Here is a 16,662-nt window from a genome sequence, read left to right on the forward strand (position 1 = left end):
ATAGGACAAAATCTGGCACATAGTAAGAATATATGTGTCAGTTAATACTATTATCATTACTTTTTCTTTTTTTTTCTTTCTTTTTTTACCACAAGCACTTAAAAAAACACACCACACCTATTCTTCTTTAGATTGTAAGGGCCGGGGTGAAGGAACTGTACACAGAGATGTTCCAGTTACCATTTAGGAGATATGCTTAGTATTTAAAAATTTTAAATACTAAATGCTTGTTCCAGAAAGAACTCAAGGCTAGATAGTATATATCTGAACAGTATCTTATTTTCTCATTATATTGAACATGACTCTCTAGTGAAATGGAAGTGATGTAGGGAAAAGTATTCTTTTCTGGCTTAGATTATGTTTTGGAAATCACTGATACCATTTAACTTACTCTACGTAACGTGAATAAAATTACCAGCTTGTTGTTTTTTTTGTTCTATTTTTAGTGAAATAGAAAAATCTGGTACTATTCCTATAGCCAAGCCACGCGAAACTGAGCAACCCGAAACTGACTGTGAAGTTGGTGAGGCCCTGGATGCCAGTGTTCCCACTGATCAGCCTTCCTTTGTCAGTCCCCATGAAAGGTGGGTGTGAGCAGCGGTTGCCTTTGTATGACTCTGTAGTAACAGCAGTGTCATATTCGACTGGGCTTTGGGGGACGCTTGATTCCACTTTTTGATTGAGAGAAAGCTGATCCCCGTGTGCTCCTTTTTCGGTTTACTTTGTATGTGATAATTGTAACAGTTTAGATTGTATAAATTTGTTATTTAATTAAAATTTGTTTAAATGTCTCTCTTGGTTTCAAATAGCCTTGTTGGCCAGCATATAGAAAATGTGTCGTCTGCACATGGCAAAGGAAAGATAACAAAATCAGAATTTGCATCAAAAGTTTCAGCAAGTGATCAGGGTGGTGGTGATTCAAAATCTGCATTGAATGCTTCAGATAATTTAAATTTAAAAAATGAGGTAGGTATTACGCATTGCACTATTTTCTAATTTCTTATTACGACACATTTTTGTTGTTAGCTAATCTTGTAATTTGCTAACCATATTTGCCATAAAATCAGGGGTTAAGTAGTTAATGAAGAATGTGAAACAGAAGGGAGCTGTGCTCCCTGAGAGCAAGTTTATACTTCATGGTACTGTTGCCAGTACACTGTTTATGTGTAAGTTGTTTCTCATATGAACTCTTTGATTACATGCAATTAAGTGGCTTTCTGCCACTATCACCCTTTGATATCAGATACATAAAGTCTTTATTTAATTAAGCAGGTTCTAGAGAGCTATATAAAAGCAGCTATGACTATTAAATTTAAATATCTTCAGAATATTAGTTTAACTGAATAATACAAGGTTAAATTTAGGCTCTTCAACCAGAATTATTTCAAAGGGATGTTTTACCTTTCATTATTTGTGTGTGAAATACTAGACCGGCTTACCATATGGAAGAGTGATTCTTACCATAAAAACAGGGCTCATCCCAGTGTGGCAGTTAACTTTCCTTTCTCCTTCTGAGTTCTACTTTGATTTCAGATAAAGGCCAAAAATGTCCTCTTTGGAACTATTTAAATTGCAAAGGATGTCTTTTTATTCTGTGAAAGTTAAAATCTTTGTTTCTTTCAGAGTTCTGATTATATAAAACCAGAAGAAATTGACCCTGCATCTGTAACAAGTCCCAAAGACCCAGAAGATATACCAACATTTGATGAGTGGAAGAAAAAAGTTATGGAAGTAGAAAAAGAAAAAAGTAAGATAGCACTGTGATTCCTTTTTATTTTATTTTTTTATAAAGGAACTGTTAAATATACTTTTCTCTTTTTAATTAGTAAAATAAAAGAAAACTTTGAAAACTTTTTAAAGATAATACTTACCAAAATGCTATTAATTACCTATATGTAATTTATCTGTGTATAATTACATACAGATTAATTCTAATTAAAATTCATTCTTGTAAATTACTCAATGAGGATAAAATAAGGTAAAGATAGCAGAGCAGTGATTTCATCTCAATTTATGAGAGAAAAATTAAGGTATGGAAAGTTCTGAGTCATAAAGCTTTAAACTGTAAATACAGTTGGACTAAAGTTATTAACTTTCTTTTTGCTCTTGTAGACCAATTCTCAGAGTTAAGAATTCTTAATATTGGGGACAAAGATAGAGGATAGTAGCATTCATCCTTAATAGAATTAAATATGTATTTTATATTTTTAAGAGCTTTGATTCTTGTGGATGAACTTCACTTTGTGTTATTTAAGCATAAGTTAAGCAATGTGGATTTTTGTAGCTAATTGTGTGATTGGGGTATTTTAAAGCGATTGAGGTGAAGCATTTTGAATTTCTCAATGGGTTTTAAAAATAATCTCTTAAGCATTAAAACCTGTTCGTTTCTAGACAGCATCCTGTTGCTTTTGAGATCATTATGTTGCTGGGTTATTTTCAGTCATAATCATCATATATATGTTTGTAATAAGGTTTGTCTGCAGGCCAGTCGATGCATGCATCTTCTAATGGAGGTCTACATGCCACAAAAAAGGTCCAGAAAAATCGAAATAATTATGCCTCAGTAGAATGTGGTGCCAAAATTTTGGCAGCTAATCCAGAAGCCAAGGTACTTAAGTATAAAATTTTTCTACACATATAGGAAGCTAGTGACTTTAATAAATATAGGCAGTGATTTTCTGGGGACTATATTTTAACATGAGCTGTTTCCTAATGCACTAATAAATGTAGGATTATGCTTTTAAAGATCTCTTGTGTGAATTAAGTTATATTTGTTGATATACTGCACTCTTTATTTTTTTTCTTTTGAAGACTATTTTTTTAGAGCAGTTTTAAGTTCATAGCAAATTAAGAGGGAGGCACAGAGATTTCCCATTCCCCCTCCCCTTACACATTACATTGCCTCCTCCATTATCAGTATATCCCCCACTAGAGTGGTATATTTATTACAGTTGATGAACTTACACTGACACATTATTATCATGCAAAGCCCATAGTTTTCAATCATACATTTGGTGGATTTAGACAAATATGTAATGACATGTATCCATCATTTTGGTAGTATGCAGGGTATTTTCACTGCCCTAAATATCCTCTGTGCTCTGCCTATTCATCCCTTCTTCCCCCAATCCCTGGCCACCACTGATCTTTTTAGTACCTAATAGTTTTTTCTTCAGAATGTCAAGTAGTTGGAATCATACAGTATGTAGCCTTTAAGATTGGCTTCTTTTACTTAGTAACATGCATTTAAGTTTTGTCCCAGTCTTCTCATGCCTTGTTGGCTCATTTCTTTTTAGTGCTGAATAATATTCCATTGTCTGGATGTATATCACAGTTTATCCATTTACCTACTTAAGGACATGTTCCTTGTTTTTAATTAAACCTGTGTGAAATTTTAAAAAGGAAATTGCCAATAGAGAATCATTTTTCTTTATAGTAATAGACATTTAATTTCAAATGTGTTGTTGTAAGGCTAACAGTGCTATAGCCATAACTGGTAATTTTTAGCCAAATTAGTGTTTTTTCCCAAATGAGTGTTTCAGAGTCAGGTGTGTTTTAAGATCTAAAAAATATAAAAATCCTAGAAAGCTTTAGAATTGAAATAAATATTTTTACTTAAGTAATTTATTCCTTCCCCTCTTTTTAAACTAGAGTACGTCTGCTATTCTTATAGAAAATATGGATCTTTATATGTTGAACCCTTGCAGCACTAAGATTTGGTAAGTAATATAAAATTTAATACAATACACTCTATATATCCTATATAATAAAAGGCTAATATGCAAGTTGTCCTCTTGGGAGTTCGACTGACCAGGAGTTCGACCACTTGCTATGACGTATACTGACCACTAGGGGGCGGGGCGGAACGAAGGAAGGCCCCAGCCGGCAGCCAGAAGGCCCCGATCGGCCCTGATCGCAGGCCAGGCCTAGGGACCCTACCCGTGCATGAAATTTTCGTGCATTGGGCTTCTAGTATGTACATATTATATTAAACTTTTGTATTGGAGTTAGATTGCTTTGTTCATGTAGTCACTTAACAAGCACTTGTGATTGATTGGTGCTGGTAATGTACTTACCTTAGGTCCTGGGATACAAAATTAGGACAAAATGCTTTTCCTATGAAGGAGGTAAAAAACAAAACAAAAACCCCAAACCAAACCGGTGACATCTAGCAGAGTTCTGTTACTAAAAGACAGAGAAGAAAATGTGAAATAACCAATTAGTGTTTATTAAATAATTCTATAAAATGGAGATAATAGCCTTTGCAGTTTAAGGATGGATTAAATAATCTAACATGGTATCTGACCCAGGGTGAGCATTCAGCATTCAGCGCAAGTCAACTTGCTTGCTTCATGAGTATCTCTTTGACACCTGATTGTTTTACCATTTCCTAGAACTTGATTCTGTTGTTGTCCAAGATTAAACACAATATGTTAATTTTAATGCTTTTGATTTATTTAACATTTAATTGTTGGTATATGATCTCATTTTATGTAATAGCTTATTAAAGTATTGAGTGCTAGATGTCATGAGTATTTCTTTTCTCCAAATGCCATATACAGTTTTAGTTTACACACATGGCATCATATTTTTCATTTTTTTCTAAGCAGCAAGATTTGTGGCATTTTTCCATGTCCATAAATATAGGTCTCTGGCATAATTTTTTAATAACAGCTTTATTGCCTGGCCAGAGTGGCTCAGTGGCTGAGTGTTGACCGATGAACCAGGAGGTCATGATTCAATTCCCAGTCAGGGCACATTCCCGGCTTGTGGCCTTGATCCCCAGTGGGGGGCGTGCAAGAGTCATCTCATCATTGATGTTTTTATCACTCTCTTCCTCTCCCTTCCTCTCTGAAATAAAAAAACACACATTAAAAAATAAAAATAAAAACAGCTTTATTGAGGCATCATTGGAATACAATGAACTACATGTACACTAAACTGCAACATGTCAAAGTGTACAGTTAGTTCACTTTGACATTTTATGTATGATACCGTAACCCAATAAAGATAGGGAACATATCCATCTCCCCCCAAAATTTTCATGTGCTCCTTTATAATTTTTCCTCTTACCCCCCTCACCACAGCAATTATAGATCTGTTTTTTATCACTATAAATTACATTTTCCACATTTCTATAAAATGGGAATATATAGTTTCTTGTGCCATTTTTAACAGCTGTCTGGTATTTTATTGTCTGGGTGGGCAATGAAATCAGTCCTCCTTTGTGAATCCTCTATGCCAGTGGTCGGCAAACTCATTAGTCAACAGAGCCAAATATCAACAGTACAACGATTGAAATTTCTTTTGAGAGCCAAATTTTTTAAACTTAAACTATATAGGTAGGTACATTGTTATTAACTTAATTAGGGTACTCCTAAGGCTTAGGAAGAGCCACACTCAAGGGGCCAAAGAGCCACATGTGGCTCGAGAGCCGCAGTTTGCCGACCACGGCCTATGCTAACCATTTAGGTTGACTACCATCCTCAAACCCCAAACTGTGTTTTGATGTATTAAAATATATCAACAAGAATGAATGTTTGGAGTCATGTATCCTTTGGATAAATTTCTAAAAGTGTATTACTAAATCAAAGGCTGGGTATCTTTTGAGACAATATATATGCCAAACTGCCCTAGACTAGTCAGTTTATATTATAATCACTAGCTGTTCTTAGTGAAGTCATTTCTTCTCCAAGAATGACCTTTCTCATTAAAAAAAAATAATCTTTTAAAAAATATTATGGCATAAAATCAAGATCTGTTTATTTGTAGTCTCCCCTCCCCCACTAAAGATATGCTTGGGAAATATTGTTGTTCCCTTATAGATAACTAAGGCTGCAAATCCTCCTCCTTCCTTTTTAAACGAGTCACTTTATGAACATCTGGTTTATGCAAACTATTAATGTAATGTTTAATATGAACTGTTTTAATTGGTTTATCTAAATTGTCTTGTTTTTTTTTTTTTTGAAGGTTTGTTATTGAACTTTGTGAACCAATTCAAGTAAAGCAGTTTGATATTGCAAATTATGAATTATTTTCTTCTACCCCTAAAGACTTTCTGGTTTCTATCAGTGACAGGTAAATTCTAAATTGGTTTCTATAACATTTATGCTGGATCTCTAGAATAAAATTTTTTTAACTGGATCACTTTTTAAAATTTTAATTATTTTATGTTTTATATTAATGTATTAATTTATAGGACCAGTAATAATACTACTGTAGTGTAGGCACTTGTTAAGTAGTTTACTTTCATTAACTCATATAGTGCTTCTAACAACAATATATTAATTGCCTTCTAAGATGAGGTCTTTTGAATGTTCTTAAAAAAATGAGTAATTTATATCATGAATTTATATAATGAGGTATATTTTCGTTAAAGTATATTTTGAAACTTTTTTGTTGGTGTGTGTGATGATAAAAGAAATACTAAACATACTTTGTAAGGAATTCGGTAAAGAGCCACAATTCTGTCAACCAAAGATAACTATTATTAACATGTTATATATTCCTTCATCTTTTCTATGTATTTATTTACTAATCCTACAAGTAAATTCATTTTTTACTGCTTACATCCTGAGAATATTCTTTGTCTTTTAAACAGATTATTTTAAATGAGTACTTAATATTTTCTCCCCAATGGAGGAGTTTATTCATAAATACTTTTTGAGTGCCAACAATGTGCCATGTAGGATGCTGTTATTTATTTAACCATCCTTCTATTATTGATCATGAAGGGTTTTCCATGGCGTTTCTTCCCCACCCCACACTGAGCATTACATATTTTGAAAATAAATCTTCAAGACCTCTGAGAATTCCATCCATTTTTTCCTCCACTAATCTTGCTCAGATCACTTTTCTCTAAGCTCTAAATATTTATTATGTCAAATGGCCATATCAGCTCTGACAGTGTGTGTTGTGTTTTTGTGATAATAGAGCACATGCTATAATAAATAATAATTTTAGGTTTTTTATGTTAGATTTCCTTTTCAAGATGGTATAGCTATGTTAGATTTGTGAAATGCAAATGTGATTTTAAAGGGTCTCTTCTGTTTCCCTGTCCATCAGTATTTTTATTTATACTTTATTTCATCATGCACTGGTCAGCACAGGAAGAGTAGCACCTCCTTCTTCCACAACAATCTGGCAACTTCCTGCTTTACAACCTCCAGTTTACTTGAAAGCCCTCTCAAGAAGCAATCCTGATCCCATTTTCATCTTCTTGTCTTCCCTTCTATTTGATAATGGTGTGATTTTTTTCAAAACGTTCTTTCTCCATAAAAAGGAACCTGTCAGAGTTTTAGTTGGAAAAGAAAATGTATGTATTCCACTCAATATTTAACTCACATTTAAACTATGTTAAGTCACTATGTTCACCTGGAGCGGAAAAAAGTATTAATGATATATTTTGAAGATGTGATGGGACCTCTCAATATGTGTTTCATGATTTTTTACAAGAATATTTCTATTTTCTAGGTATCCCACAAATAAGTGGGTTAAACTAGGGACTTTCCATGGTAGAGATGAGAGGAACGTCCAGAGTTTCCCTTTAGATGAACAGATGTATGCAAAATATGTGAAGGTAATGTTTACACATATGAGACAGTGTTCCAGAATGAAAACACACCTGTTACTCATACTTTATAACCTCACTAAACCTGCTTAGAAATTAGAAAAATTAAGTGGAAATTTACTGAAGTATAACATTTAATTAAAAAAATTTTACTTGGATATATTATTTTCTGAGACAAAAGTAATATATTCCCTTTGGTGTTACTGGAAACGTATGCCAGTTTTTTTGATATTTGTGGGAGTCTTTATATAAAAGCTCATCTTCATAATATCATATTTCTCATTTCAAAACCTATATCTGTTAGTCACTGAAGTCTTTAAAACAGGTCTGACTTCTTATTAGAATCTGATTTTTGAGTCATTTCAACTATACTATCCAGTTATTTGTTGTTGTTATAGATTTTGCCTTTTATGTTCAAGTAAAATATTCTGTGTGTCCAAATACCAATTTCAAATAAAGTCAACTTTTAAATGTTTTTATTCGGTATCCCTGCTGCTTTCTCTACCAATAAGTCAAGTAGAATTATCACTCTTGAATTGATTAGACCAGTGATGGCGAACCTACGACACGCGTGTCAGAGGTGACACGTGAACTCATTTTTTTGGTTGATTTTTCTTTGTTAAATGGCATGTAAATATATAAAATAAATATCAAAAATATAAGTCTTTGTTTTACTATGGTTGCAAATATCAAAAAATTTCTATATGTGACACGGCACCAGAGTTAAGTTAGGGGTTTTCAAAATGCTGACACGCCGAGCTCAAAAGGTTCGCCCAAATATCAAATTTCTATATGTGACATGGCACCAGAGTTAAGTTAGGGTTTTTCAAAATGCTGACATGCCGAGCTCAAAAGGTTCGCCATCACTGATTTATACTAAATATGGGAATTTTCTACTCTTCTCCTCCTTCCGTTTTTTTCTTTAAAATAATAGCCATACTTTAAAGTACCATTGTGTCCATAATATGACCTTCTGGAATGACAACAGCTCTAATTTCTCCCTTTTATTCCTTAAATGTGGAAACTTATAGCTACTAATTATCTTGTGGGATTTTACTGTCTGCGTCTTGTTAAGCATATATTAAATTGGCTTTTATAAGTGGGTAAACTTGTAGTATTCTTACTCAGTATAAACATGCTAAATTCTACTTTTAAAATAGCTGTTATTCTCAGAAAAATGAAGGTACATTTTCAGTTCCTTTTAAAATGAATACTGAAATAATGGTTTAATGGCCTTTTCATATTAGCACAGTTTCTACACTGTGATGAGGGAAAGCATTGACAATTATTTGGCAGGTGATACAGTTGTATTTAATTTTATAATTCATACAGTTCACATGTTATGAAATAATTCTGAGGATCCTCTTTTACACCATCTCCTTTGTTAATAATGAAGCAGCATTTTCTTGTAGCATAAAAATATGACAGAAAAATCTCCCTACCTCGTCTCTTTGATGGTGGGAGATGATAGAGCATTTTGACAATTAGTTTTTTAAAAAGTTCTTTTCAGTAGAATTATGTCTAAAACCAAAAAACATTAAATGTCATATAAATTTACCTTGATTTTTCATATCCCAAAAGAACTAAACGCAAATCTACAAAGTGCTCTTTAGTGTCTTATATTTTTAAAGTGGGTTGATATGTATATCTTCTAGTGCTTAAAGTTAATGCCTGCATTATCAGAGTATACCAAAAACTCATGCTTCCCCTAAAACAGTTTATGTACAATATTGTAAAATAATAAATATTTCATTTTATGCTAGTTAATCATTTTTTTTAATATGTATGTACATATGTATATCAACATATGTATTAGTATATAAATTCATATGTAGGTATATATGAGATACATAATATTTAAAGTAATATAAGCCACAGGTTGTTTCTAGAGACTTTTACTTTTAGAAAACTTTCTTAACTGAGAAATAAAACAGCAGCAATGAATTTTAGGTTAACTTAATAGCCTTAAAGTTAATTTATTTCATCACAGTGAGATTGTACTTTCTAGTTGTGATGATAAAAATTTAAATCATTGCTTTGATTTCTGTAAAGAATTAAGGGTACTACAATTTTATCCATCAAAGTACATTGCTTTCTGTACTTTAATTGTGCAATAAAATGTACAAATATTAAATGTTGCTTATGGCATGTTATCCAGACTTTGGAACTGATTTCTTTTTCTTTTCCTTTCTCTTGCTTCAGATGTTCATCAAGTACATAAAGGTTAGCAACCTTCTCTTTTGCAATATTGGAAATAGGGCATGGCATACTACTGCATGGCAAAAAACACACAAACCTTTACAAGTACTGATTTGGGGGAAATGAGAACTTTATTTTTAGAAATGTTATAAATGAAAATCTGAGTACATTGTTGGATAATCTCAGAGCACGGTGGTAACTTCCCATTTCATATGCTTTTATTCTTAGGTGGAGTTGGTGTCCCATTTTGGATCAGAGCACTTTTGTCCATTAAGCCTTATAAGGTAACACAGAACAAAATACATTTCTGAGTGGTTTATAAATAAAGCGATACACAAAAATCCCAGTATGTTTAAAGTGAAGAAGTAATTTTCTATTATGTGAAGTTAATACCATGGAAATATAAGCTCCTAAACCTTTTTCGCTCTTGAATACATTTTAAGAAAATGTCAAAATTTCCTCTGTTAAGTGAAAATAACTATCATTTTATGTGTTGGGTTTAGTTTACTTGTGCTATTTTGCTATCACAGTAATACAGGAGACATTTTAGACTAATATCAGAACTTGGTCATTATATTTGTAAATGCCTTAAATAGATTAATTTTACATTAACAGTGGCTGACTGCAGTGTAAGGAGCAGTCTTTTTTTTTTAAAATATATATTTTTTTATTGATTTCAGAGAGGAAGGAAGAGGGAGAGAGAGATAGAAACATCAATGATGAGAATCATTGATCAGCTGCCTCCTGCATGCCCCCACTGGGGATCAAGCCTGCAACCTGGGCATGTGCCCTTGACCGGAATCGAACCTGGGACCCCTCAGTCTGCAGGTCAACGCTCTATCCACTGAGCCAAACCAGCCAGGGCAGGAGCAGTCATTTTGAAGTCCAAAAGCTAATGGCCCTCAAAACATGACCAAAGTTAATATATTTCACCATTTTTTGTGAAGAGATGACTCTTAACTCTGTTTTGTTTTGAGAATCTTTAATGAAGTTGTTGTTAATAGGGTATTTGGCACTAGCATGGTGGAAGAATATGAAGAAATTGCTGATTCCCAGTATCAGTCAGAACGGCAAGAATTATTTGATGAGGAGTATGGTAAGTGACTATTATGTATATACTAGAGGGGCCCGGTGCACGAAATTCATGTTCTCTCAATCCAGGACCGCTGGCTCCTAACCGCTGGCCTGTCTGATTGCCCATAACCACTCTGCCTGCCTACCTCATTGCCCCTAATCACTCGCTTGCCTGCCTGATCACCCCTAACCACTTGCCTGCTGGCCTGGTCACCCCTAACCACTCACTTGCCTGCCTGATCCCTCTAACCACTCTGCCTACCTGCCTGATTGCCCCTAACTGCTCGCCTGCCTGCCTGATCACCCCTAACCACCTCTGCCTCTGCCCCTGCTGTGGCTTCTCCCGGAAGGTCGTTTGGCTGTCCGGTCTAATTAGCATATTATGCTTTTATTATTAGAGATTTTTTCTTTTTTAAATTGTATAGTAATGGGTAACTATAGATCAGTTTAAAAAATTAATATGATGGTTATCTTTAGACTTTAGGTTTGTTCTTGTTGTTTTCAACCTTAACTAATTTTTTCTTAAACCTATTTTCTAAAATGATTTTCCACTTTGTAACTTGAGTTGTCTTCCAAGCTTATCAATCAGTATTTGTAATTGGAGCTACCTTCCATAATATCTGTGCTATAAATTACAATTCTTTATCTATGCCAGGCCCAAAACCTATTAAACTCATAAGATAACTGAAATAGTAGAATTGAGTATTAATTCCTTTGATTTGCTTTGGAGCCAAAAGCAAGCACATTGAAGCCTGAGACTTTGAAAAACACCTGTGAGCCTGAAGTAACCCCCAGGAGGGTTTATGACACTCTCCATTTCTACTTTATCAATTCCTACCTAGTTTTAAGATCTCTTAAACCATAATCTGAACAATCTAAATTTTCCCTTCAGTTTTTCTATAAGTGAAATGAAGACATTGCAAGGGGTTTGTAAAGTACATTGAAAACTTGTATAAAAGTCTTATAAATGCTGATTAAAATTTTGTTAATCAGTAGAATTACTTTCCTTGGTTTATATCTATTGGATAAGTGACTTCTGAATCTCATTTTCTTTTTGTCAACATATTTTAGATGTATAATGAATATTTATTATAAAGTTTGTTTTAAATGTCAGCTGACTTTGATATAATCTGAGCTTTCAAACATGTTATGGAGATAGTTCTCAGTGTAAGTACCTTCATTGTCTCTTTAAACAGATTATCCATTGGATTATAATACTGGGGAGGATAAAGCCTCAAAAAACCTTCTTGGTTCTGCTACAAGTAAGTATGTTGGGGGTTTTCCCAGTCACTGTTAAAGTGTTTCTCAACTTTTTCTCCCTGACATATGTGGTCATTTAGTTGTGGTGTAGTTTAGGAAGCTCATCCTCCAAATGTTCAACTTTGAGTTGAATTTAGATACTGATTTTTGAAAGATATTTCTATGGAAATAAAATTGAAAGGATGGATGAAAAGAAAGAGGAGAGGTAAAAACACAAGCATAAGTTAGTTCTACTCTTAATTAAGTGCTCATAATATTAGGCAAATTCCTTACAGCAAGGAAAGGAGTATGAATTCACTTAGGGACAGACTTTTAAAGAGGTCCCAGACCATATGAGTAGGAGCAGCTGAGTAACCATACTGGATGGGAAAGGAATTTGAACTGTCATTTCAGAGGTCGTTACCCATCAGTGAAATCCTACCAAGTAAGGATTCTTTCATCTCTGGATATGATTAGTTTCCTATTTAAATATAAAGGCTGTTCCATAATAATGATTCCCAAAGAGTAACAGTAATAGTAATATTAATACACTCTTTGTAAACTATAGAGACAGTGCCTATGATTAGTGGTTTTCTTCTTGTCATTCCAACCTACTATGTGAACCTAATGGTAGGCTAGCTAAGGAGACTTCTGGAAAAAAACTGTTACTGACTGACACTTTTTTTTACTGTTAGAATGTGGGTAGGTATAGTTTAATGTTTGTTATTTTTTATTCCTGAAGAATGTAAAAGTACTAGAAGAAGCTTCCTTTTTATTTGGAGATTAATTTAGTAGAAGATCTTAGTAAAATAGGTTAACTGCTTGTGCTTTTTCCTTGTTTCTAGTGAGTTAAATTGCTTGAGTCCCAGTCTTACAGCCCATTGACTATAGCTCTTTTAGATACTCACCCATAGTACATATACTAAGCATACGTACCTAAGACACAGTATGTGGAGTTGAGTCATTTCTCTTTCTCTTTTATTTTCTTTTTCCTGTCTTCCTCTAGAGTTGGGTGGATATTTATTTTAGTCCTCACCCAAGGATATGTTATTGATATTTAGAGAGAAAGAAACGGGGAGGGAGAGAGGTAAACATTGATGTGAGAGAGAACTATTGATCGGTTGCCTCCCATATGTGCCCTGACGGAGGATCAAACCCGCAACCTTTTTGGTGTACGTGATGCTGTTTTGCCTACCTGGTTATTAATATTAATTTTGATGTCCTTACATAAGTATTTTAAAATTTTATGTTATGTAATGCTCTTCATAGTTCAGTGTTGCTGAATTAGCTGTGAGGAAGCATCATTATTTTATAGAGTCAGAAAATAGTCCCAGATAAAAGTTCTCTAATTTTTTTGAAGGTTACTGGAAAGGAGGAAGCCTCTTAGGGAAATAATGCCTTAACTGTAATTTTAGATAAAGAAAAACTCATTGATATTCTTGGTTTCTTTTTCTATCTTCATACAGGATTAACGCATAGATACCACTAAAACCTAGTTATAGTTTAGTAGGGGTATTTCCCTATTTGTAGTTACTACCCTCACCAGTGTATTGGGTTAATTAATCAGGTATAGAATCTGTTTTAGATCTTACTTTTTGGATTTTTCTCTTTGAAGGTGTATTTCCTGTTAACACATCATTTATTTTTCTTTTTATGGCTCTTGAAGGGCAGTCCATTTATCTTCCAGTGATCTAGGTGTTGGCAGAATTTGTATAGTGAGACTAGATGGGTGAGAGGATGTCAGCTGAGCCTAAGCATAGAAAAAGGGGTTTTAAAAGATCTCCATCTCTAAAAGATCTCCATCTCTTGAAGTTTCAGAACGAGAGAGGCAGTGGGAGCTGAATTATCATAAGGCTGGTAGGTGTGACCTAACACTGCTGCCTTCTATGCCTGTGTCCTAGTTTTCTCTGAAGAGTCTGGGACAGTTTTTGCGTCTGAGCTAAGTACCGCCTCCAAGATGGTGTAACTTTAAGGAATAAATAACAGAGAGGAATCAGGTCAAAGAGCTAGTCTCTGACACTGGAATGTCTAAGTTTGACTACAATCATCACCACATTCTAAATTAGCTCAATTGGCCGATTTTGAACCTAATTTATTGCTGGTATTTACGTAGCATCTCCTAAACAATTCTATGTCTTTAATCTTCATAGAAACTCCTTTTTCCTTTTGCTATTGAGCTGTTAGTAGCCATAGGGAATATATGTCACCAGAGTGTATTGCTTCTGATGGGACTTGGTTATCAAAAAGCATGCATCCTGCATATTTAGAAATTCTTGATATTATATAATTTACTTATGCCGAAAAGGAAGAAATTACTTAGAACGGGGTTCTTGGCTCTGTGTGAATGTGTGTGCCAGTTCTGGCAATTCTTCACCTGATTCTTTCGATTACATTCTTGAACCAGAACATTTACATATTTTACATCAATAAGAATTTTTCATATCACTCTGCTCTCTTTGTGTGTTGTCCCGTGGATTTTCCAGACCACTCTCTATGTTGATGTTCTTGCAAGTCTGCCTTTACTCCTCAGTATGGTCTGCCTTTTGTTAGAATGGCAGATTTGCTGAACGCCAGGTTTCTGTGTATTTGTTTAAGACAAAGTATAGTTTTTTTTTGTTTGTTTTTAAAATTTTTATTTTAAAAATATATTTTATTGACTTTTTTACAGAGAGGAAGGGAGAGGGATAGAGAGTTAGAAACATCGATGAGAGAGAAACATCGATCAGCTGCTTCCTGCACATCTCCCACTGGGAATGTGCCCACAACCAAGGTACATGTCCTTGACCGGAATCGAACCCGGGACCCTTCAGTCCGCAGGCCGACGCTCTATCCACTGAGCCAAACCGGTTAGGGCCAAAGTATAGTTTTTGTTAAAAGTCAAAGTATTTTTTTATGATTGTATATATTTAAAGTTCTAGAAGGAAGAGAGAGTGAAGCACGCTGCAAAGGTGGATTAATGCACACAGGAAGAAGTAGACTTTTTGTTGGTTTGTCTTGTTCTGTTGTAGCATAGGTCGTCTGTCTTCTGTGTCAAAAAGAGCAGTTGCTGTGCTAGACACTGAGTACAACATACTGATATTTGGTTCCTAGGAGGATTTAATTCTTAAAGGGAAGATATGGGATGAATAGTTGCCCAACTCAGAGATAAGGGGGTTAGCTAATCCAGGAGAAATTAGGGAGAGGTATCTAACTTGGCACTATCTTTCAGATTATTACCTTTGCCTATACTGAAGGCTTTTTAGTCGCCTCATGACCATCATGGCAGGCTGTCATGTGTTTAGGTCCAGATTGAGAAGGGTCAGAGTAGAATTTCACAAAGCTGCTTTCTCTTGAAAGCAAAAAATAAAAAGACTACATTTGGCAGTGTTCTCTGAACATAGCAAAACCAGTTCTTGTAGGTTTGCTGGGTTGAGAAAGTATAAATTTGCTAAGTTTTGCTTCTGTTAACTTAAGTGGCCCCTGAAATGATGATAAATAATATTTTAAAGTGATGGATAGTATAAATCTTCTTTACTGTATGTGCTAGCATTAAAATTTAGCTTAAAATATGCTCTAAAGCTACTTTCTTTGTACAGATTAATAGACATGTTCTTTTCTTAAATTGTATATAATAAAAGGGTAATAATGCAAACTGACCAAACGGCAGAACGACCGGTTGCTATGACGCACACTGACCACCAGGGGGCAGATGCTCAATGCAGAGCTGTCCCCTGGTGGTCAGTGCATTCCCACATGGGGAGCGTCGCGGGAGCCACTAAGCCGTCTGTCGGACATCCCCTGAAGGCTCCCGAGTGCCAGGCTGAGGGACACCCCCCCTCCCTCCAGTGCACAAATGTTGTGTACCTGGCTTCTAGTTCTTTGATGATAAATGCCAAAAAATTTGAAATCAGAGGTAAGAATTGCTTTTTGAAGCACAAGGGACTAGAGCAGGGGTCCTCAAACTATGGCCCGCGGGCCACATGCAAATACAAATATTGTATTTGTTCCCCTTTTGTTTTTTTACTTCAAAATAAGATATGTGCAGTGTGCATAGGAATTTGTTCATAGTTTTTTTTTAAACTATAGTCCGGCCCTCCAACGGTCTGAGGGACAGTGAACTGGCCCCCTGTTTAAAAAGTTTGAGGACCCCTGGACTAGAGCATAGACTTGATTCCAGCATTGACTGAGCTGCAGCCAACAGGCTAAGTAGAAGAGCCCATACTGCTATTGCACTATTGGTTGACATTAAAAGTGGGTTTATGAGGAAATAACAGTTTCCATTGCTACTTCATCTTCGTTTGTGAGGATATATGGAGTTTCCATTCCTGTTTTTATCTCATGCTGAGGCATCTCCTTAGTCCTCAGAACTAAGGCTGCTTCTGTTTACCAGTTTGCCAGGCCAATGGACAAGGTTGACCTATATAATCTTAGATATTCAGAAAGAAAATACAAAGCTTTCGTGTGTCATACTAATAATGATTGGAAACAGTAGCCCTGCTTTGTTGTCTTTCAGACTGTAGAATCATATTTATGTAAAGATCAAAGTTCTACTGGTTATAACTTTCGAAGCAGTCTAAAGTAGTAGTCCCACTACTTCTCCT

General features: G+C 34.7%; 1 protein-coding gene across 7 annotated transcripts in view; it reads left to right on the forward strand.

Annotated features, from left to right (window-relative positions):
• Positions 1-16,662, forward strand: part of SUCO (SUN domain containing ossification factor) — a 49,538-nt gene that overhangs the window by 14,742 nt on the left and 18,134 nt on the right. For 4 of the 7 annotated variants that reach the window (XR_001362396.1, XM_005867661.2, XM_014540887.1 and 1 more), the window contains exons 5-15: positions 447-584; positions 810-966; positions 1,624-1,747; positions 2,472-2,608; positions 3,652-3,719; positions 5,971-6,078; positions 7,474-7,579; positions 9,773-9,793; positions 9,998-10,053; positions 10,774-10,865; positions 12,040-12,105. Coding sequence is in view for 6 of the 7 variants with exons in the window: in XM_005867661.2 (XP_005867723.1) it covers positions 447-584; positions 810-966; positions 1,624-1,747; positions 2,472-2,608; positions 3,652-3,719; positions 5,971-6,078; positions 7,474-7,579; positions 9,773-9,793; positions 9,998-10,053; positions 10,774-10,865; positions 12,040-12,105 (1,073 nt within the window). In the remaining variant the exon portion in view is untranslated. The remainder of the gene's footprint in view (positions 1-446; positions 585-809; positions 967-1,623; positions 1,748-2,471; positions 2,609-3,651; positions 3,720-5,970; positions 6,079-7,473; positions 7,580-9,772; positions 9,794-9,997; positions 10,054-10,773; positions 10,866-12,039; positions 12,106-16,662) is intronic. The other 3 variants (XM_005867662.2, XM_005867663.2, XM_014540888.1) reach the window with 3 other exon arrangements.

Source organism: Myotis brandtii, unplaced genomic scaffold (genome assembly GCF_000412655.1).
Source record: "Myotis brandtii unplaced genomic scaffold, ASM41265v1 scaffold250, whole genome shotgun sequence".
NCBI classification, from domain to species: Eukaryota; Metazoa; Chordata; class Mammalia; order Chiroptera; family Vespertilionidae; genus Myotis; species Myotis brandtii.